The sequence below is a fragment of the Rhineura floridana genome, chromosome 9, assembly GCF_030035675.1.
Source record: "Rhineura floridana isolate rRhiFlo1 chromosome 9, rRhiFlo1.hap2, whole genome shotgun sequence".
In the NCBI taxonomy this organism is placed as follows: domain Eukaryota; kingdom Metazoa; phylum Chordata; class Lepidosauria; order Squamata; family Rhineuridae; genus Rhineura; species Rhineura floridana.
This window is the reverse complement of record NC_084488.1, coordinates 9915045-9939215: the sequence shown is the minus strand read 5'-3', so window position 1 is coordinate 9939215 and position 24171 is coordinate 9915045. Positions and strand designations below refer to the sequence as shown.

Below are 24171 nucleotides of genomic sequence, written 5' to 3'. Positions count from 1 at the left end.
TAGCACTGTAAATGCAGGGCGGGCAGAAAGTAGATCAAAATGTATTGGTGTATCTCAGGGTGACTCGCAGAAGATCAGTGAGGATTTTTTCAGACTCCTGTTTCACAATGAAAACAAGAAAATGACCACCCCACCATTATACTGCTGAAAAGAAGAAAACTAGGGGTTGGTAATCAGGTGTGGATTTTTGTGTGGAAATACTGTGAGCTCAATTCAGTTCTGAAACACAAAACAAATCCCTGGGCTAAAACTAATTTAATTCTAAGTGTATATATTTTGTGGCTTGCTCTGGTTGGTGTATCTTGGGTTTTTGTAATAATAATTATAAAAAAATCAATACCAAAAACCTGAAATTTAACCATCCTGATCTAGAGTATTACAACTCTACAAGGCAGGTTTGTGTTACCATAAAACCGATGCAGCTACTTCTGGCAGCAATTTCTAATGGAGGCAGCCATTATCATGTGTTTGACCATGATGTGTGTCTAATTTTGATGCATGATACTTGACGCAAAAGGTGAGAGCTGCACAGAGATGAGCAAATCCACAATTTTTTCTTCTCTGTTTCTGGGTACACAGTGGAAAGGTTACATTGCTTTTTTGAGAATGTCTTCTTTGGCAGTGTTTTGAAGAGTCTTACCTCTGTTGTTGTAGTTTCATTCTTACAAGCAGTCCTTTGAACCATGCTACAACAACCCTGCAAGGTAGGCCTGTGCACATACAAATTATTTAGTGCAGGGGTGGCCAGAAGGTAAACTGTAATCTATTGGTAGATTCCTGGGAGATTTGTAGTCAATTGGCAAGCACCTCTGGCTTCCAGTTTACCAATAGTAACACAAGGACACACACCCATATGGAAATTTGACAACTGAAATTAAGAATACTTCTGGGAAGTAAGAATAGACCTATGTGTGGAAAGACTGTCAGCTCATCTCAGTTCTGATAACCCTGTGCTCAGCAACTTACCAGAGACACCATGTTCTTTCATACTAGATGCAAGTCTTTTGGAGCTGGCTGTAGTTGGTGGCTCTTGGGGTTCTAGTAAAACACAAGGTAGATCCCCAACTCTGTAACAGCAGTGCTGTCCTGGTAATGGCAGCACCGCCACTCACTGAATGGGGATGGGGCAAGGTGCCTGCCAGTTCAGGGCCAGTGGCACCACCATCCTGCACTAGGTTGGCACACACCTGCAGGCTAGTGCTGCATTCCACCGAAGTACCCCCAACCTTGCCATCTCAGTGCATTCTGCCCCCCTCATGTGTCACTGGTGACATATGCCATCAAACTATTGGAAGAGTCCTTGGCTATATTTCTCTCTCTCGACCTTTAGGAGGAAATATGAAGCACACAAAAGAATTTACATTACCATTGATTTCTATAGGTTTTAAAAGACCAAGGAAGAAAAGTATAGTGGGTAATTTATATTGTGATTTTTAGAAGTACTGCAGTGTCCAGGTTTTGCAAAAGCCAGTGTGGTGTAGTGATAAGACTGCTGGGCTAGAGCCTGGGAGACTTGTGTTCAAATCCTCATTCAGCCATGAAACTCACTAGGTGACTTTTGGGCTAGTCACCTTCTCAGCCTAAACTACCTTGTAGGGGAATTCTGAGCATATATTGGGGAGGTGCAGGACTACATATGCACGTTGAGCTCTTTGGAGGAAAGTTGAGATGTAAAGGAAATATGGCATTAAATAAAATTAAGGCTATAATCCTACGCACAGTTACTTGAGAGTACGCTCCATTGAACAGTGAAAGTTACTTTTGAGTAAACCTGCCTGGGATTATGTTATTAAGACACAAGGGATAACTATTACCCAAAGTTACATTCCCCTCAAAGTGATGCTGCCGTCCTATCCCAGCCCCACTTACTTGGGAGTAAGTCCCATTGAGCTCAGTGGGACTTCTAAGTAAACATGACTAGGGTTGTACTGTGAGCAGGAACAGTGGGTGCTTTCACACTGCACTTTATTCCGTTATTCTGACGATTTATTTCCTGTTAATTTGTGCATAAAATTTGAGCTTTCACACAACATAACGGGTAGCTCCAGAATTCTAGTGGAATGTAGTGGAAGTTTAGCGCTAAATTCCGCAATAAATGATACCTGAAAAATTCCGATAGCAAGGCCGGGGACACGGAAGATCGCGGGAGTTTTGCGCTAGCTGCCGCTGCTCACGTGACAGCCATCCCAGCATGCAGTGCATTCCCGCCCTTACCAACTGCCACCGCAGCGCCTCCCAGCCGATCCCAGCTGCTCCTGGACAGCAGCCTATGCTGCTGCTGCTTAACCAGAGCCTCTGCTGCTGTGCTGGCCCGCCTCTCAGCTGATCACAATTGCGCCTCCTTCAACCCCCCCATGCACCGAAAGAACAGGCCTCAAACCGGTAGGTGAAGGCCTGTGTGAAAGACTGTTGTGCAAAATGCCGGTATAACAGGTACTGCAGTGTGAAAGGGATTTTTGAAATCCGGAATGAAGCGCTACCTTTTTAATCCGTTTAACGGTATTAGCCCCATGTATGAAAGCACCCAGAGACAAACTCTCTCCCCTCCCTTGCTCCACCACCTCCAAACTGTTTCTTTTTATGGAGCTGAAATCCTAATTCTTCTTACCAGGGAGTAAGTCCCACTGAACTGAATGGGATTTATTCAGGAGTAGGAATAGTAAGGATTGCACTGCAAATGGAAACCAAGCTTGATTTTTTTTAAAAAAACAACTATCAATTTAGACATGCCTATCTCTAGCTACCCTGACAGAGATCACTTTTTTTGGCAATCCTAACTCCCCTTACCTGGGAGTAAGCCCAATTGAAGGAAGTAGGACTTACTTCTGAGTAGACTTTTTAGAATTACAGTGTGAATCCTCAAACGCTGTCTCTCTCCCCCCTTCCCCCTTATCTCTCCTGACTAGGTTTCTGCTTCCCTGCCTCTTTTTGCCTTCTCTCAGTACAGCAATTTTCACTTACCTGAAATCACAAGAGGCTTGAATTCCATTTAAGTTTGCAAAACAAACTTTGTTTTTAGAATTAACAATTCAGACAGTCCATTCCTCACTCTAGCTTCCCTGACAGAACCTCTTACATTTTTAGGCACTCAACTCCACTTACCTAGGAATAAGCCCCACTGATTTCAATAAGACTTACTTCTAAGTAGACTTTAAAAAAATATGTGGTGTGAGTCCTCCAGAGCTTTTCCCCTCTCCTTCAAGCTCATTCATTGCCTGCACACAAGAACTCTGCTTTAGGCTGGTCTCCTTTCCCTCTTTCTTGCCCTTGCATCCATTTTAGCCGTATTCCTCTTTCCTGCTTGGAATTGTTCACGATTAGCTCCACCTGGACAGCATGCAGGGTGATTCACCACGTGAACAAAAGACCTCTTTCTTCAGGGTACCAGTGATTTTTCAACTCACTATGTATAGACTCCTTCTCAAGAGCAGCTGAACCCAGGTACAGGGGGCTTCTATCTGGGTACAGAGTAACTTGTGAATAAGGGGAAGGTGGCGGAGGGAGAAAGGGGTGGTGGCGGAGGGAGAAAGGGGTGGTGGCGGAGGGAGAAAGGGGTGGTGGCGGAGGGAGAAAGGGGTGGTGGCGGAGGGAGAAAGGGGTGGTGGCGGAGGGAGAAAGGGGTGGTGGCGGAGGGAGAAAGGGGTATTAGAAACAAAGCTATTCAGGACTCTGGAATACTATCCAATTTCAAAATCCAGCTTTCTGAATTTTAACCATCACTGTCAAAAGCGAGAGAAAATGGCTTTTGAAACTTCTGAAAGACAGACTTTGGCAGGTCTGCAGGGGGCAGGACAGGTTTAGGGATAGATAAATGCCCACCAACTATAGCCACAGCGCAGCCCTAAACAGAGTCATTTGCTGAGATGTCATATAATGAAATGAGCTGAAATCCTGAATACGTTAGGATCCTGAATAGGACAACGAAGTAGGTGATACTGAAAGTCCAAAATAAACCAGTGATATTGTTCCTCACGTGATATTGTTTGATTAGTCACCAGCCATCTGTTAAATATTGCGACATCACAACATGGCAATCTTATCACTGCAAGCTGTTATGAACAGCATTAGTGAGCATCCAACACAAAAGGGTCGTGATGGATGATAACACACATCCTGTAAGGAAATTAGGTTTTCTTAGCACTGAGAAGAAACATTATAAAATGGAAAAAGTCCAAGTGTGATCCCAGTGAACTGCTTTTCTCATCTGCTACATCCAAAGAAATAAGTATTTATTTTTCTCTAAATCACAAAGGAATACAGTATTAATAACTGAAAACGTGTATATTGGCTCACATAAGCATGTATGACATTAAGTGAAATACAAAGCAATTTGGAGCTAAAAGTTTATCTTTTTTTCTTTTTATTGTTAGTGCAACAAAATGAAGGATTGCCTACTATTTGTACCACAATAGTCTCATTCATATTTTAATGGATATTTTTGTTCCTCAGTTCTTCTTTAATTGTTGTATTATTATTTGTTTCATTTGTATATCACTATTCCTTCTAAGGATGCCGAGGGTGGTGCACAACATATTTGCACAATCATTAATTAAAACATCTAAACATTACAACACTCACACACCCTAGGGATGGAAAGAGCTGTCAATTTCAGTTCTCTGTCTCTCATTTTTCCAATCTTAAATTCAGGTCTCCCCATTTCTGCAGCAATTTGCATTTTTTTTTAAAAAAAATCCTCATCAAAATTCTCCAACATGTTAGTGTGAATTTTTCCTAATAAACACATTTTTGCAAGCGATTTATCATTATCTCTAATGCATTTTTGCATGTTATTTTCACTCATATTCATTTTTAGGCACACTTTCCCCTCATATATGTGTTTTTGTAAATATTGTTTAGTTGGCAAACTGCATCACAAAATTCTAATAAATGTGAATTTCTAAGGATGGCTGTGTTTCAATTCTCATACTGATTTGGAAAGTGTGAATTTGATAAATTCTGCTTAAAATACAAACTCTATCGAAATTCTCACCCATGCCTAACTCACACATACACACACTAACAGAATGGTTGAATCCCAGAGGGTGTTTATGGTGCAAATGTCCAGGTGAACAAATAAGTTTGTAATTGGTGCCTAAATGTTAACAGTATGGGGGACTTCCCTGGGGGGTGCCACCTCTAAGAAGGCCCTGTCTCCAACCACTGCTCCATGGATTGTAGCTGTTGACAGGATCAGAAGCAGAGCCTCTACTAATTTCAGAGCATGGGCTGGCATTGGGGGGAGGGGGGAAGAGCTCATATAAGTATTTGGTCCTAAGCCATTGGAGGTTTTGCACATCAGTACCATTACCTCGAACTGGGCTCACAGGCTTCCACTGCAGAACTGAGGGTCAGTGTCGAATTATGCTATCTAGGTGTTCCACCTAACAGCCTAAGAACAATATTCTGTGGGGTGTTGTTCAGGAACTTCTGCTTGGGGCGAAGTTTAATTCTGCGGGACAATAATTTGGCTGTTATGGGGACTATATTTTTGTATTTGGACCTTAGTATCAATTGTAATGGTATTGTTTCAGTTTATTGTATGTTTCTTAATATTTTTTAAACTTATTGTTTGACTATTTGAATTTTGTTTTGTAACAGTGAATTATGTAACTTTCTTGTTGTGAGCCACCTTGAGCATAAATTACTATGTAAAGGTGGCATACAAATAAACCATGATGATGATGATATTCTGCTCTAGCTACAGCTTCCAGACTAACTTCAATGGCAGCCCCTCATACAATCCAATCTTAATGGAGAATGAGCAATGAAGAACGTGCCAAATAACCATGGCTTACCTATTATCTGGCTTTCCATTGCCTCATCTTGTGCCTATTTGCAAAGAGTAGGCCTGGATTATAATGCTAAACATGCTTTAGCATAGTGTCCACTGGTATGGAGAGAGTGATGATCCTGCTTCTTAGACACAGACATTATTTAAAATTGCTCATAAGTGAAGATATAGGATTGTCCCATTGTCAGGCCATGTTTAGGAATATAGGAACAGTAGTGTAGTGGCAAATTCAGAAGTGCAGGGTCCCTTCATGATAGTCAAAGCCAGGAGCCCTTTTTTGCTGCTGTGTTGAGAATGAGATCCTTCTTAATGCCTTCTCCCACAACAACAGATGTCCCTAGGAGCCAATAAGCATAAAATGGGAGAGTGTTAGCTACTGAAAAGAGTCCTCTCAGTGGCTGACTCACCTCCTTCCACTCTGATTGGCTCCAATCACCAGGAAAGGACAAGGGAGCATGTTATAAGACTGTTCTCAATGGCTAACATGTTCCCCTTTCATGCTGATTGCTGATAGGACAACAGAGACATAGGGACCCTGCTCCCAAAAAAGTAAGGTGTCTAAGACTCCCTGAGACCCCGGACAACTATACCCCTGCATAGGATGCTGCCTTATACTGAGTCAGGCCACTGCTCCTTTTAGCTCACCATTATCTACACTGACTGGCAGCAGCTCTCCATGATTTCAGACAGGGCATTCCCAGCCCTACTTGGAAATGTTGAGGATTGGACCTGGGACCTTCTGCCACTGAGCTATGGCCTTTCCCCAGATGAGGAAATTTTCAAAAACCCTGTTGCTGTCCAGCATTACACAGTCTATCACTGTCTGTTGAGACAAATGACCTTGGTAAGTGCTGAAAGGACTGGGACCCCTTGCCAGACCCTGAATCCAGAGAGAGACTGCACTTAATCCAGAGCTTGGAAGATTACTTTTAAAAAGTAATAAATTACAGTTACAGTTACATGGCCCCAAAAAAGTAGTAATTACTGTTACAATTACAATTGCTCTGAAAGTAACTGATTACTTTACTTTTCCTCCAAAGTAATCACTACAATTACATTCCAGTTACTTAGAAAAAAACGCCTACAAGGTGCTGGCCTTGGCTGCTGCACATCTGAGTAGCCTAAAACAACATTAAAAATAAACAAACACATACAGAGGTAGTAGAATAATTATTTTAATTCATACGATAGCAATGGTGGTGGGGAGGGATCCCCTGAGATGCAAAAAAGTTAAAATACTGCAAATGCAGCACAGTAGCCAGAGACGGTGGTGGAGGCCACTTTGTGTGCCAAGTGCAAAACACACACACACACACAAACAAACACACATGTTGTCATCTTTCACCTCCACGGTTCTTTATCTCCATTCGGCTGCTGTCTCCTTCTCCTTTATCCATGTTCTTGACCTCTGGATCCTTTTTCCCTCCACTCCATTCTTCACCACTACTATCTGTTTTTTAAAATACTTGTTTTCTCCACTCCACCCCGTCTCACTCTCTGCCTCCTCCTTCGTCGCCTCCTACCCATCCACAGAGCATGAGGAAAGAGCGACACTGTACAGAAGCCCAGTTTGAGGCACATGATTTTCATCCACAAATCAGAGGAGCAGAAGACTTCCCCTGCTCCCCCCCAAGTAATGCCCAAAAGTAATTCTGGAAACGTTACAATTACTCCACAAAAGTAGTAAAATCACTCCTAGTTCTATTACAATCAAAATGTAAAGGAATTACCCACTCGTGACTCAAAAAAGTAATGAATTACAAGTAATTTGTTACTTGTAACTAGTTACTTCCAAGCTCTGACTTAATCTTGCAGTCTCTTGCATCAGATCCTGCCTGGGTCAAGAGGCATAAAAGCCCGGCAGCCCATGGATGGCAGATCTGCTGCGACGGGTTTGCCACAGAAGGGGATTGCTCCTTGGAGAGACCCTTAGGGAATCCCAAGTGCAAGGGTGCTAATCCGTTCTGTTCTTTATTATTTTTACAAAACTGGAGGAAGTTGGTAGTAGGGAGGGTGTAAGGTGCATGTGTGTTCCTGCACTGGATGAGAGAAAGCTGCCAGATGCTTTCAGAGTTCAACTGGCAGAAGGCTGGCCCTTCCTGGATGTGAGATGGGGGGCAGGAGTAGATGTGCCCTGTGTGAAACATATTTGGAGGGTCTGGCATAGTCCTAGTAATACTGTTCCCAATTCTGCCACAGGCATACAGGGATAACTGGTTCTGTTAGGTTTTGTTGGTGTTTATATCATGCGTTTAGGAGGGAAGAAGGGACATGGGTGATGCCACCCCAATTTCAGTTATCATGGTTAGAGGGAGGTATAGTCATGGGAAGGCAAATGACTTATTTCAGTCAGTAAAGCTCAAAGTTAGCTTGCACTACCCTTGTTCTAGCTAGAGTTATGAGTCAATCATATCTCACATTAATACTCTAGCGGTGTTATATTCACTAATCATTAAGGGAACTTTCATTACAATGTGTTTAGAAGGAGTCTTGAGAAGGGGGAACATGAGAGATGCCGCCCCAATTTCAGTGATCATGGGTAGACGGAGGTATACCCATGGGGAAGTGATGGGCTACTATGGAAGATGAGGGCAAGGCTATCTACACCTTGTTCCTTGCTCCCACTCCTCCCATGGATGGGTTGCTGATTGCTCATCTGCTGTGTCCACTGGTCTGTGTGTGCTGTTGTTTAATGCCAGATCGGTACACAATAACACCATACTCATCTATGACTTGATCATGGATAAGGGTGCCGATCTGGTGTGCATTACCAAGACCTGGGTGGGTGAGCTGGGAGGAGTTGATCTGACCCAGCTTTGCCCACCTGGATACTCTTTGCAACACCAGTACAGGCTTCAGGGATGTGTGTGGGGGGAGGAGTTGTTGTGGTCCACAGAACTTCCATCTCTGTCACCAGGAAACCACTGTGTCTTGGAGCTGGCTGTGAGGGCCTACACCTGGTGTCAGGCCAAGGAGATAGTAAACTAGAGTTGCTGCTGGTGTACTATCCACACAGCTGCCCAGCAGTTTCTCTGACCAAACTGGCAGTGGCCATCTCAGCTGTGGTGTTGGAGGAGCTCAGAATGATAGTTCTGCGTGAATTCAGTATCCATGCTGAGGTTGCCTCTAGTGTTCCGGCTTGGGATTTATGGCCTCCATGATGACCATGTGGCTGTCTCAAGTTGTCAGTGGTCCGACACATAGGGCAGGGACACCCTCTATTTGCTTTGTTGGTCCAGATGGAGGAAGGAGTGGTCTGGAGATAGGGGGTGGTGAATGTTACTCCACGGTCATGGTCAGACTACTTCCTGGTGAAGTTTGGACTTCTGGCTCTGATTCTCCTCTGCAGGGGTGGTAGACAGATTAAGGAGGTCCGCCCCCAGAGACTAATGGAATCCACTGGATTCCTGAATGCTCTGGGGGAGTTTCCAGTAGATAGAGCAGATGACTCTGTTGAAGACCTTGTCATTCTGTGGAACAATAAAAAGTGTCAGGCTTTTGATACGGTTGCTTCTGAGTGACCTCTTTGGCATTGTGGAGCCTGGACTGCACCTTGGTACACCAGTGAGCTAAGGGCAATGAAACAGTGGACAATGGCTTACAGTGCAAGTGGCAAAAGATGTGTTGGGAGGCTGATTGGGCACGAGGAAACAACATGACGGTGCCTACTGTGTGGTGGCAAGACTGGTGAAGAAGTCCCACTTCTCTGCCTCCATTACAACCTCGAGTAGCCATCCAGTGATGCTTTTCATATTGTTTGGGGCCTGCTAACATCAACTCCAGGAAATGGAGCTTTAGACTCTTTAGAAGCCCACTGTGAATTGTTTGCAAGACACTTAAAGAGTAAAGTTGCTTACCTCTATAGCAACCCACATCTACTGTAGTCCTCAGTAAGGTGTCCACTGCAACATCTGCTTCAAATTTTGGGGATCAGTTTCAGTTGATGCAGCCTGATGATTTGGACAAGGTGCTTGCGACGATGCGGCCAGCAAAGTGTTCTCTTGACCCTTGTGCCCTATTGGCTTAGTAAAGCTTGCTGAGGGGGTATGACCAAGTGGATCCAGGATGTGGTCAATGCATCATTGTGGGAGGGAATGGTTTCAGCCACCCTGAAACAGGCGGTGATCCAGCCACTCCTGAAAAAGCACATACTGAACCCATTGGTTTGTGACAACTAATTCGCCCGGTCGCAAATACCACCTTTTTTAGGGAAGGTGATAGAGAGGATCGTAGTGCAGCAATTGCAAGTACTTTTGGATGACACAGATTATCATGACCAATTCCAATCTGGGTTCAGGCCTGGTTATAGGACTGTATTGGCCTTGGTTGCCCTGATGGATGACCTTTATCGGGAGAAGGACAGGGGGAGTTTGACCCTCTCAGTGGCTTTTGATACCATTGACCATGGTATCCTTCTGAGCTGACTTGGTGAGATGGGTGTCAGAGGCACTGTTTTACAGTGGTTGCATTCCTATCTCTGGGGTCGGTTTCAGAGAATAGCATTGGGTGACTGACTTTCAGCCCCCTGGCAGTTGGGCTGTGGGGTGCCACAGGGTACCATCTTGTCCCCCATGGTGTTTAACAGCTAGATGAAGTCATTGGGAGTGGTCAGCAGGAGATTTAGGGTGAGATGTCAGCAGTACACTGATGATGCATGACTCTGTTTCTCTGTAACGTCTGAATCAAGAGAGATCATGCAAGCGCTAGACCAGTGCCTGGACTTGATGGTGAGCTGGATGAGGGCCAACAAACTAACTTTGAATCCTAGCAAGATGGAGGTGCTGTGGGTAAGTGGTTCCCCAGTCCAGATAATTGGTCAATTGCCTGTTTTGTATGGAATCGTACTCCCTCTGAAAGAGCAGGTTCATAGTCTGAGGGTGCTTCTGGATCCTTCTGGATCCTGGGCTCCTGCTGGGAGGAAGGGCAGGATATAAATCAAATAATAAATAAATAAAATATAAATAAATCTTTGTCGCTAGAGGCCCAGGTGACCTCAGTGACTAGGAATGCCTTTTACCAGCTTTGGCGGGTAAGACAGCGGTGACCATTTCTAGACTGGGATACCTGACCACTGTTGTTCATCCACTGGTAACCTCCAGGCTGGATTATGGTAATGCTGCCCTGGGCTCCTGCTGGGAGGAAGGGTGGGATATAAATCAAATAATAAATAAACCAATAAAGTGCTGTGTGTGGGGCTGCCCATGAAGTTGGTCCACAAGGTGCAGCTGGTGCAAAATGTGGTAGCGTGACAGCTCACTGAGGCAGAATATTGCCAACATGGTATCCTGCTGCTGAAATAATTGCACTGACTGCCCATTAGCCAGCAGTCCAAATTCATTGTGCTGGTTTTGGTGTATACAGGTCAATACAACTTGGCCCAGGATATCTGAAATATAGTCTTACCCCTTATATACCTAGTTGATCACTGTGCTCTGCAAGTGAGGGGCCCCTGCAGATACTATCTTATCAGGAGGTCTGTTCCACACAATGTAGGAAGTGGACCTTTGGTGTCGTGGCACCTCCCCTTTGAAATTCCTTCCCCTTAAATATTAGACTGGCACCATCTCTGTTATATTTTTTGGTCCTACTGAAGACCTTCCTCTTTCAACAACCCTTTTCAGCAGAGACCTTATCGTGGTCTGGGATATTACGGAAATAATTAATAAATTGTTGTTGTTGTTGTTACTCCTCCTCCTCCTCTAACATTTCACACATAAAGGAATGCATCTGGCACCATCACACAGTTTTCATCATATTCTAACAGTGCACCCCTTTACCCTGACCTTTGACATTTGAAATGTATACTTTGAGAACCCACCTTCTTCTTGTGATTGTAGTTGGTTTTAAATGGCTTTAAATGTTGGGTTTCAAATTGTTGTGAAGGGTGGGTGATAATTCAAAATCATCATCAAAGCAGAGATACTCTTCTCTACTTAAAGTACCTTAATTCTCACACCAAAAATATCTGCTTGAGCAGCCCTCCATGCCCACTCCTGTAAGAGGTTGATGAAAGCTCTTTTGTGTTTTTTTGCCATACTCATTTATTCTTCAGCAGGCCAGCCCATTCTACACACTGCATGAATGGCAGAATATGAGTCTACCTCTGAAGTTTGAGAAGCTTTTGAAGTGCTTGTTAAAGTTTTGGTGAAGATGCTTGGCACTGAGCCACCCTCTTCAGTCCTTGGTAGGAGAAGGTCCCGAGGGTATACAGACCGTGGGAAATGTAACTTATTTAGATAAAATTATTTTAAAACAGGCTACTGTACAGAACTGTAGAACAGGGTTAGGAACCTTTTGATTTCACAGGCCAGATCCTTATCAGGATTGGCCTTGTAGGTCAAATCTGACAGGTGGGCATGGCATTTGGCATGATTGACAGGTGGCCCACCTCTCAAAATACCTTACATGGGATTTCAAGCATGAGATAAGCCAGTTGGCTATTGGACACTTGGGAACCTGCAAGGGCTTGAAAACACTTTTGTTGTTTGGAAAGGGTTTTCAGACAGCCCCCATACCCCCGTTTTAGCCTCCAGAAGGCTCAAATGGGGGGTGCTGTTTGAAAGACCTTTGCAAAAGTGCTGTGTGAAGCAGCCTTACACTTCTTCTTAAATAGCACATAAGAACATAAGAAGAGCCTGCTGGATCAGGCCAGTGGCCCATCTAGTCCAGCATCCTGTTCTCACAGTGGCCAACCAGGTGCCTGGGGGAAGCCCGCAAGCAGGACCCGAGTGCAAGAGCACTGAGTGCAAGAGCACCTGCCTCTGCCCTGCTCAGATGTTTGTTTGAAAGAGAAGCATGGGGCTTCTTCAAAGAGTGATTTTGCTGTTTGTAAGTGGCTTTCAGACAGCCCCTGCACTCCTGTTTTAGCCTCTGGACTGAGGCTCAACAGAAGCAGGCTGCCTGAGTTTTGCAAACAGCAAAAGTGCTCTTTGCAGTTTGTATCAGCACCATGCTTCTCCTTTAAATAAGCAAGTAGGCAGTTGCAGGACAGGACAAAGGAGACTGTTTCTGCACTCCCCTCCATGGCCTGCCTGTGCTGATGTTTATTTACAGGAGAAGCACATGGTTGCTACATAGAGCACTTTTGCTGTTTGTAAATGGATTTCAGACAGTCCCTGCACTCCCATTTTAGCCTTCAGTAGCTCAAACTGGAATGGGGGAAGGGGGGCTGTCTGAAAAAGCTACACAGAGCTATAATTCTCAGGGTTCTCTGGGAACAGTGGAGGCTGGTGGGTCTTATGTCAGTGTGGCAGTGAATGTGCTCCAGGTTTTAGTCCAAACTTCCAAGTAACTGTCTAAGGTGCTGAAAGCACCTTAGACAGATTGGACTAAAACCCAAAGCTGGTTCACTGCCCCACTAACAGACCCACCAGCCCCAGCTGCCTGGGCAGAAGGATTGACTGTTAAACCGCTCTGAGAACTGTAGCTGTATTTTATTTATTTATTTATTTATTGTACTTATACACCGCCCCATAGCCAAAGCTCTCTGGGTAGTTTACAGTAACTAAAAACATTTAAACAAATACAATTGAAAACACATATTTTTAAAAACAATTTAAAACACAATTTAAAAATTTAAAACAATATAAAACTATTTTTTAAAAATACATTACAACATTGTTCCAGTTTAGATATATTTATTTTGCTTGAAATATTTAATATCCCACTCTTCAGTCTGGAAGAATGGTTGTATAATAGAATATAGCAAATAACAGAATATAGCAAATTAATGCAATAAGAATAAAGAAGCAACATGTTCTATGTTAAAATGGAGTTCTATGTTAAAACATATGAGGAAAATAGGGGTCTCCTAACAACTTCCAGCACCCTTAATAAATGACATTTCCCAGGATACTTTGGGGAAAGCCAAGCTGCTTTAAGTGTATAGTGTAGATGGGGCCCTAGTGTCAGGGCCGGCTCCAGGAATGCGGGGCCCCTTGGGCATCAGCCTGCCCTGGGCCCCTCTGCTTCCCTTCCGCGATCCCGCGGATCACAAGATGAGCTTCTGAACCGCCTGCCATCCCCCGCCATCCCCAGCGCTTCACCTACCTTTCTCTGCTGTTTGCGCAGGGTTGCCATCAATAAAAATGGTGGCCAAGGTTTCCGTAAGAGACTGAAGCCTTTGCTGCCATCTTGGTTGATGGCATGCAGCGTGCGCATTGCTGCCATCAACCAAGATGGCGGAAGAGGCTTCAGTTCCTTACGGAAACCTCGGCTGCTATTTTTATTGATGGCAACCCTGCGCGAACAGCAGAGAAAGGTAGGTGAAGAGCGGGGGATGGCGGGCGGCTCGGAAGCTTGTCTTGCGATCCGTGGGATCATGGAAGGGGAGCGGAGGGCCCCTCAGGGCCCCCCCAGGGGCTCCTAGAGCTGCGGGCCCTCGGGCCAGTGCCCAACCTGGCCGCCCTTTGGAACCAGCCCTGCCTAGTGTATTAGACGTTGGGGGGGACTTGGGAAAGGATGTGCAGATTTGCTACCCTTCCCACTCTGCCAACCGAGGCAATAGTCTCATTGTGGCTAATGGGTGGACCAGCCCTGCACATCTAAGTTATTGCACCCTTCACCTGTGGACCATAGTCTTCAGCAGGTTGCCATCCATAATTGATCCCTGTCTGCATAAGAGTAGGATATAAATATTAAAATTATACCCACTTTTAAATAAAGAATTTAAAAATCATACAGCACTTTGCCAATTTCATAGTGATTGGTAACTAGAGATTGCTAATGGTTTACATCAGATTATTGCAATGTCTGCCAACTAGTAAGAAAAGATCAGAGAATGCCAAAAGACCGCAGTAACAAATCAACTGGGAGTAGCATAACAGTGACATTTTTATGAGTGAGGTAAAATATAATGTGAACTTTTGATATTACTCTTTTAATTCATCACAAAAGATATCAGCTGTGACATTTGAAATCACTTGTTCTTTTATTATTTTGGTTGTAAATACAAATGCCATATGACTCCAGGGTGATGCTTCATAATGCCTAATCTTCATAAAACTTGGAACTGTATCTCATTTCAGTCACATTTTCCCCTTCTTGTAAATTATTTCATCAACGTTTATACAATACCACCCTTAAAGGCCAGTGGGTCAGCCAAGATGGTCAACAAAGTGCTGGCAAAGAGTCGGCTCAGCTGGAAGTGCAGTTGGGCTGATAGTAAGAGTGGTACCCTTTTGGCGGATGCTTCTGAGAAGCCCACAAAAAAGGCATGGAGGGGAGAGCCTTCTCCTGTTGTTTGCATGAACAAAGTTGCAATACTAAACATATTTTCTAAGGTGTAGCCCCATTTAACACAGTGAGATTTATGTCAGAGTAAACATGTATAGCAGGAGTGTGCAACTTCAGGCCCGGGGGCCAAATGTAGGTCTCCAGGCCTCTCTATCTGGCCCTTGGGACTTTGCCTAGGCCACACCTCTTCCCAGGCTACAGCTATTGCTCCATCCACTTTTTGCCTCTGGTGTCTCCCTACCAGCATGTGCCCCCCAAGAGCCTGTCCACAAACGAATGCAGCCCTCACACTGAAAAAGCTTGTCCACTCCTGATGTATAAGATTGCACTATTAGGTCTGCATTTTCCCTTACCCAAGTATTTTTTCAAACAATGTTCTAAGGCTGATGAGAGAAATATTGATCAGAAATATCTGTTTCAAAGTCCTGCTTTGCACCTCAAGGACTACTATCTACTGCTCTGACAAGGTATGTTTTCCTGATCTCATAATGCCAGTATTTTCTTGCCAGTTCAGAGAGACATGACAGTATTATGTATTTGAAGACTGAGATCAGATTTTAGAGATCTTGCACACAACAGCTGCCTGTGAGCACTCTACTTTGGGACTGGATATTCTGTGCTGGCCCAAACTTCATGTTTAGGACTTATAGTTTTGACAGCAACAATCATATGATGAGGGGGGAAAGAGGTGTCTGGTGAAGGGGAAGAGGTGTCCTTCTCCCACCTCCACCTACGAAGAGATGATTTTAAGAATGTAAAAACACAATCCTTTTCTAAAGCCCTATCTAGCACAGCATTCTGTTCCTGCAGTTATTGTTTATTACTGAAACAGGGTCAAACTGAGTGCTCATCAATGATTCTTGAATCAAGCAAGGGATTGAATTAGATGGGCTACAAGGTCCCCTTCAAATCTATGATTCTGTCATTCTACTTTAATCTATTTAAGATTGGCTTTAGCTGCACAGCTTTAGTCATGAGAATTTGTTAGTCTACCTGCAAGGCCTACTAAATTATGTATTTATTTCAACAGAGAGATGTCTTCTATGCCTGTTTTAATCTGGAATATTTTTTTGTTTCCAAAAAGTGAATGAACAGTGTTCTTTTCATTAAAGCTGACAAGGTAATAAAATGTGACACCATAGATCTGTCTGTTTTGCCACTACACATAATCTCATCTGTAATTTAAGGCCATCTTAATGTAACCTCTTAGAAGGATGTGTCATGGAAAACAGCTGCCAGGAGTCAGGGTGATATGAAATCAATTTGTTGAAGTCCCTGAGTCAGGAACTTTCCACTGCATTATGGATGATAACTTCTAATTAATTCCGTGGCCCTCATAGAAGCAACTGCTCTCTGTGAATAATTCTTGGTGAGGTGTTGATAAAAGGATGACTTCAGGTTTGATCTTTGACCTATTGTTATAGTTTCTCTGTCAGGATGCTGCTACCTTTTGCACCAAATACTTCATTTTTCAACTTGCTGTTACGGTGAAAGGGTCAACACTTTTTAAATTTAGTTTTTTATGCAGGAGTGCCATTTCAAGATTTCAGTAGGGGCAAGCAAAAAGACTTAAGTGGAAGGGAACAAAATTCTCAGCAAGGCTGAAAGTTTGCTCTTGGATGTATTCTGGAAGGGTGGGATATAAATTTAATTAATAAATAAGATTAAATTACAATCAGTGAAATAAGCCCCAGTGCCTTCTAAGGTAATTTGTTTATATCCCAGAACTATAGTAATTATTCAATTAACAAAAAAACTTGCAGTATTGCATGTTGTGTTAAGGACTTTCCATGTTCACTCAAGCTCCCAAATGCCAGGAAATTGTCGCTGAAGAGCCACACTGTTAACAGATGTGTTATTTAGGAAATATGGATGTGTTATAATATCCTATCTTATGGCTAGTTCCAGCTTCACCACTATCTTGGAGCTGGATAGTTGTCAGTGGCAGAATGGTGGATCCAAGTCCCAGATTCCGTTCTACCATTATAATGAAAAATCAGAGGTGAAAGTGAGATACAAAATACTCTTCATATCATATATAAAAAAACTGAACTGACGCTGATTCTACACAAACTGCAATTGACACTTTGAAGCTGTTTGGATAGATGCATTTGCAGCAATTTGTATACCTTTGCCCATAGGATCTTTCAAGCAGAAACCAAATTGAATGTACTTTGCATTGACTGTGATTGATGGTGGCAGCGTCTCAGGACAACATTCCAAATCAAACAGGCTCTCATTTTCTAATTAGAGAATGTGGATTACTTTATCCATGGAATTTATTAATTCAAGCTCAGCAAAGCAAATAATGTTCTAACATATTAAAACAAGGAGGCTTAATTGCTATTTCGGAATAGTAATCAGTGTCATTTTTCTCCACTTGGAAAAATGATAGGAATAGAACTCTGTGAAAGTTATGAGTATGGCTGTTGTAAAGATTACTGACAGTATGTACGTGAAATGTTGAACTTCAAAATCACTTACTACATTTTATTTATATTGGACTGCAAACATATTTTACAGAATGCTTGCTACTACTAATTTATCACCTTCTTGAATATTAATCTGCCCAGGTATTATGATCAATATCTGAGATGAGTGGTAGTGACTGGAGAGGTTTTTCCAGAATCGATGCTCCATTGATGGAATGCTTTCCCCAAAGAGGTTTACCTGGTGCTTTCTTCTTTAAGTTTCAGGAACAAGTTTAAGACCTTTTTATTTGCTCAAGCTTTTCATGAACAGTGATTTCATTTTCAGCCACTGAGAAGACTTGCATAAGACGTTGTATCTGTTGTTTTATGGCAGATGGCTAATAAGGAAGTGATGAAAGACTCACAGTCTAAACAGCTTATTCACTAATAAGCAAAAAACCTTGCTGTTTAAGAACGTACCTATAGCCAACGTATATTTCTATCAAACTTTTAAAAGCAGGGAAACTGGGCAGCTATAGTGAATGCACCAGGGGAGCAGGAGACCTGACTTCCTCTCTGACATAGTGTACTGCCCTACAAATTTGTCAAAATTCAAACAGAATTTGGGTTTGTCTTTCATAGTCCAATCCACTTCCTGTGTAGCTTGGAAGAATTTGGTAACATGTGCCTCTGAGCATATGGTGAGTGGTGGCAACACCTGCCATGTCCAAAGATGAAGAATTACATTTTTATATGTTTGTTGGTGTTCTTCTTACTTTGCTTCTTTCCTGTGTTACTATTGTTGCTACAAAGAACCTAATATAGAAAATTTTATTTCCCTCATTATTCATCCTAGAAACCTGTGTCAAATTTATTTTCATTTATTTTCCTTTTTATTGGTCAATGTTATATGATGAAGGCAGCCTTTTGTGTTTCAAATTGGAGGTTATGTTCTATTTCTATTTGGGGTGCATTAACAGTTGAATCTGAAACTGCAGTTTGGTGTAAAATCAGACTGATTACAATATGTTGCTACTTAAGCAATGACGCTAGCTGTTGGAAAAAAACAAACTCAGCCTGCCCAAGATGCATGTGTTCAGCCTGCCATGTTTAAACCACTCCACTTAAGCAAGGTGGACATGGTCAATTAAAAACATAGAGCACACCTAGAATTTTGCTAGAATATATTTCACTATCCACTGTTTGGTCTTGTGCAAACTGAGACACTCCTGATGTCCACTGGAGACTATTCTGCAGAATAGTCAGTGCAATTATTCCACAATTATTTAGTATAAATTTTGCGAAGTGTTGCTGTACTTCACATATTCACAGAAACAAAAGAAAATGATTTCCTACAGGAAATTTCACCAAAATTGCAAAGTAAATCAGACATACTTAAAGTGACAATCTGAACTATATCAACTGTCTTAAGTTGCTTCCGCCCTGCTAAAACAAGATCAGCACAGCACATGTCTTGTTTCTATTATTTGGGCTGATTGCAGGTGTTGCCACCACTCACCATATGTTCACAGGCACATGTTACTAAATTCTTCCAGGCTACACAGGAAGTGGTTTCGACTGTGAAAGACCAACCTGAATTGTGTTTGCATTTTGACAAATGTTTGTTTCTTGTTCAATAGTGGTAAAAGAGAATTCACATACTGGGCAGCGTGGCTGCAATTGTTGTTGTTCCCAGGCTGCTGCCTATGAAGGTAGACCAAATCAAGTGTGCTTACTCTCTGTCAATTATATTCACTGGAATTGGGTTGGCTGATAAAGTGAGTTTATAGCAGCCCACAGAGGAGACAGAAAAGGGTAGAGAATCTTCTTACTCATTACTCAGACGTGTGAAGAGTCAAATCTGTAAAGAAATTTGGATGTTAAAAGATGGGCAGGGCATTCCAGGCAGGGGGTTGCCAACCCTACTTGGATATGGATACCTTTGCAGAGGATCCCTAGTCAAGCTTTACCAACAAAACAATCCAAACCATATCTACTGAGAAGTAAGTCCTATTGAGTTCTATGGGGCTTAGTTCCTTAGTAACTGTGTTTAGAATTGCAGCTCTTCAGGGGCATCCATCTTGACTCCTGAATGCTCCCATCTAACATTTCCACCACACTAGGCTCCTTTCTTCCTACAGTGGCCTCCTGGTGACTGGCCTGGCCTGGCCTGAGGGCACTTGAACCCTTTTTGCCAGAAGTGAATTGGCTAGACTAAATGTTCCCTACCCAGGCTCCATCTTTTAGATTTTTATCTTAATTTCCAATCTGATAAATGTTTTTGCATGAATTGTATGCACCAAGCAACTATGGTTGATGCTTAATGTATCATGCTTAATGACATCACTTGGATTTGCCCCATGATGTCACCTGGACCCGCCCCATGTCATCACTCAGGCCCACCCCTAAAATTTCAGGGTTTGGGATGCTTCTGAATTGGCAACCATAGTTTGGACGGCAACTCCCATCACCCCAAAGAAGATGGTCAATGATCAGGGATGATGGAAGTTGTATTTCAGCAACATCAGGACGCCCAGAGGTTCCCCACCCATGCTATAAACTCTCATGTGGTTTAAGGCCTCAGTATTTGTAGGAACATCTCTTCTCATATGACTCCACACAGGCCTTGAGGTCATCCATGGAGATCATCCTTTGAGATCATCCTCCTGTTTAAGTACAGAGGGTATCAACAAGAACCTTGTTTTGTTGTTGCTGTTTTTAGTGATGGGCCTTTATGGAATGGTCTCCATGAAAAGGCTTGGCTGGTATTCACTTTTAACATCATTTTGGCATTACGCAAGAACCTTTCTTTTCTCCCAGGTCTAGGTATTCAATTATTTAGTTATTTATTATTTATTTACTTATTTATTTATTTTATTTGTATCCCGCCCTTTCTCCCAGCAGGAGCCCAGGGTGGCAAACAAGGCACTAAAAACACTTTAAAACATCATAAAAACAAATCTTAAAATACATTAAGACAAAACAGCATTAAAAACATTTTAAAAACTTTTCAAAAAGGGTTAAAAACATTATTAAAAAACATATTAAGCAATTCTGACTCAGACACAGAATGGGATAGCTCTCAACTTAAAAGGCTTGTTGAAAAAGAAAAGTCTTCAAAAGGCGCCGGAAAGATACCAGAGATGGTGCCTGCCTAATATTCAAAGGGAGGGAATTCCAAAGGGTAGGTGCTGCCACACTAAAGGTCTGTTTCCTATATTGTACAGAACGAACCTCCTGATAAGATGGTATCTGCAGGAGGCCCTCACCTGCAGAGTGCAGTGATTGACTGGGTATGTAAGGGATAAGATAGTCTTTCAGGTATCCTGGTCCTGAGCTGTATAGGGCTTTGTACACCAAAACTAGAACCTTGAACTTGGCCCGGTAGCAAATGGGCAGCCAGTGCAATTCTTTCAGTAGCGGGGTGACATGCTGGCGATAACCTACTCCAGTGAGCCATCTCGCCGCTGCATTTTGCACCAGCTGCAGCTTTCAGACCAACCTCAAGGGCAGCCCCACATAGAGCGCATTACAGTAATCCAGCCTGGAGGTTACTAGTGTGTAGACAACAGTGGTCAGACTATCCCAGTCCAGAAGCAGCCGCAACTATTTCACCAGCCGAAGTTGGTAAAAGGCACTCCTAGCCAATGAGGTCACCTGGGCCTCTAGTGACAGAGATGGATCCAGGAGCACCCCCAGGCTACGGACCTGCTCTTTCAGAGGGAGTACGACCCTGTCCAAAGCAGGCAACTGACCAATTATCCGAACTTGGGAACCACCAACCCATAGTGCCTCCATCTTGCTAGGATTCAGACTCAGTTCATTGGCCCTCATCCAGCCCACCACCGAGTCCAGGCAGCAGTCCAGGGCTTGAACGGCCTCTCCTGATTCAGATGTTATGGAGAAATAGAGCTGGGTATCATCAGCATACTGCTGACACCTCGCCCCAAAGTTCCTGATGACTGCTCCCAAAAGCTTCATATAGATGTTAAACAGCATGGGGACAAGATGGTACCCTGCGGCACCCCACAGCACAATTGCCAGGGGGCCGAAAGACAGTTACCCAATGCTATTCTCTGAGAACGATCCTGGAGATAGGATCGGAACCACTGTAAAACAGTGCCTCCAGTACCCATCTCACCAAGTCGGCCCAGAAGGATATCATGGTCAATGGTATCAAAAGCCGCTGAGAGATCAAGTAAGAATAAGAGGGTAAAACTCCCCCTGTCCTTCTCCCAATAAAGGTCATCCATCAGGGCGACCAAGGCCGAATCAGTCCCATAACCAGGCCTGAACCCAGACTGGGTTGGGTCAGGATAATTTGTTTCATCCAAGAGTACTTGCAGTTGCTGCGCCACAACCCTCTCAATCACCTTCCCTAAAAAGGGAGTATTTGCAACCGGTCGGTAGTTGCCACAAACCAATGGGTTCAGGGTGGGCTTTTTCAGGAGCGGTCAAATCACTGCCTCTTTCAAGGCAGCTGGAACCACTCCCTCCCACAATGATGCGTTGACCAAACCCTGGATCCACTCGGTCAGACCCCCTCAGCAAGCTTTAATAAGCCAAGAAGGGCAAGGGTCGAGAAGACGCATTGCTGGCTGCATCATCGCAAGCACCTTGTCCATGTCATCAGGCCGCATCAACTGAAACCATTCCCAAGAAATTGCAGCAGACGTTGTACTGGACACCTCATTGGGAACTACAGTATATGTAGATGGGGCATCAAGACTGCTATGGAGGCAAGCAACTTTACCCTCAAAGTGCCTTGCAAACAATTCACAGTGGGCCTCCGAAGGGTCTAAGACTCCATTTCCCGGAGTTGATGTCAACAGACCCCTGACAATACGGAAAAGCTCCACCGGATGGCTACTTGAGGATGCGATGGAGGCAGAGAGGTGGGCCTTCTTCGCCACCCTCACCGCCACACAGTAGGCATGGTTATTATGTTTTACTCGTGCCTGATCAGCCTCACAGCACGTCTTTTGCCACTTGCACTCTAGCCATCATCCAGCCTGTTTCATTGCCCTTAGCTCACTGGTGTACCAAGGTGCAAGCCGGGCTCCACAGTGCCGGAGAGGGCGCTCAGGGGCAACCGTGTCAAGAGGTCGACCTGCCTCGCTGTTCCACAGCGTGACAAGGGCTTCAACAGGGTCACCTGCTCTATCTACTGGGAACTCCCTCAGGACATTCAGGAATCCAGTGGATTCCATTAGTCTCCGGGGGCGGACCATCTTAATCTGTCCACCCCCCTGCAGGGAAGGATTGCAGCCATAAGTCTAAACCTCACCAGGAAGTGATCTGACCATGACAATGGGGTGACATCCACTCCCCCTATCTCCAGACCACCCCTTCCTTCATCTGGAGCAAAAAACAAGTCGAGGGTGTGCCCTGCCCTTTGTGTTGGGCCACTAACAACTTGAGAGAGCCCCACGGTCGTCATGGAGGCCATGAAGTCCTGAGCCGGAACACTAGAAGCAGCCTCTGCATGGACATTGAAATCACCCAGCACTATTGTTCTGGGCTGCTCCAGCGCCACAGCTGAGATGACCTCCACCAGCTCGGTCAGAGAAGCTGCCGGGCAGCAGGGTGGACGGTACACCAGCAGCAACCCTAGTTTGCTGTCTCCTCGGCCCAACACCAGGTGCAGGCCCTCACAGCCAGCTCCAAGACAGCATGGTTTCCTGGTGACAGAGATGGAAGTTCTGTAGACCACAGCAGCTGCTCCCCCCCCTCCGTCCCTGCAGCCTGTGCTGGTGCTGCAGCGAGTATCCAGGTGGGCAAAGTTGGGTTAGATCAACTCCTCCAAGCTCACCCACCCAGGTCTCGGTAATACACACCAAAGTGGCACGTTCATCCACAATCAAGTCATGGATGAGAGTGGTCTTTTTATGTACCGATCTGGTAACAACAACACACACAGGCCAGTGGGCACAGCAGATGAGCAACGAGGAACCAATCCATGAGAGGAGTGGAAGCGAGAAATAAGGTACAGGTAGCCTTCCCTTCGCCTTCTATGGTAATTCACCACCAGTCCATTTATTTATTTGTTTATTTATTTATTTGTTTGAAATATTTATATCCTGCCCCCAGTTCTTTTTGCATTGTCTGTTTGAGTTTCTTTCCAATTTGATGGCGATTGTGCTTGTATTTGAGGGGATTCACTTGTTTTTAGCCTGTTGGGTTGTGTTTTTTCCCCACTTTGTATTTGCTTACACTGGATGTTTTAAATTAGTTTCTATAGTCAGTCACCTAGAGGCTTTGGTGTAAGTTGTTTCACAAATATAATGCTGCAGCTGATGCCCCTCCTCAGTATCCTTGCCATAGTGTCCCTCAGGAGCAATGCCACATCAAAGTCATGGAATTACAATACAGTGGTAGGGGAGTTGATATGATGGATTCTGTCTACCTGAATGGTGTTAATTTGGGGATGGGACATTCTGTTGGCTCATGCTACTTAGATAGCATGAAGCCAAAGAAATAGCTTCTTTGGCCATTATGTTCATTTTCTGAGGATCTGCTGAGGGGTGGGGAGTTCTTTTCCTTGACTGAACTCTTGGTGTGGGCAGAAGAGGAAGAACTTCAGGGTAGCTGATACTACTTTGTTATTTGGGTGAGTTATGCAGCTGTTACATCAGATACATCTTTGTAATGTTAAAACTAATTTTCAAAGTCTAGTTGGGTTGGTCAGGAGGAGGAAGAACAGCTTGCTCTTATTCATAATTTTGATGAAAATGA

General features: G+C 43.9%; 1 protein-coding gene across 4 annotated transcripts in view; it reads left to right on the top strand.

The window, feature by feature from the left end:
* Positions 1-24171, top strand: part of KCNIP4 (potassium voltage-gated channel interacting protein 4) — a 676014-nt gene that overhangs the window by 534812 nt on the left and 117031 nt on the right. The window contains exon 1 of one of the 4 annotated variants that reach the window (XM_061583683.1): positions 2269-2382. The exons of 1 other annotated variant lie outside the window; for it this stretch is intronic. In XM_061583683.1, the coding sequence (XP_061439667.1) occupies positions 2355-2382 (28 nt within the window). In that variant the 5' untranslated portion in view covers positions 2269-2354. Of the gene's footprint in view, positions 1-2268; positions 2383-3333; positions 3442-5277; positions 5348-24171 lie in introns of those variants that run through there. 2 more of the 4 variants (XM_061583684.1, XM_061583685.1) reach the window with 2 other exon arrangements.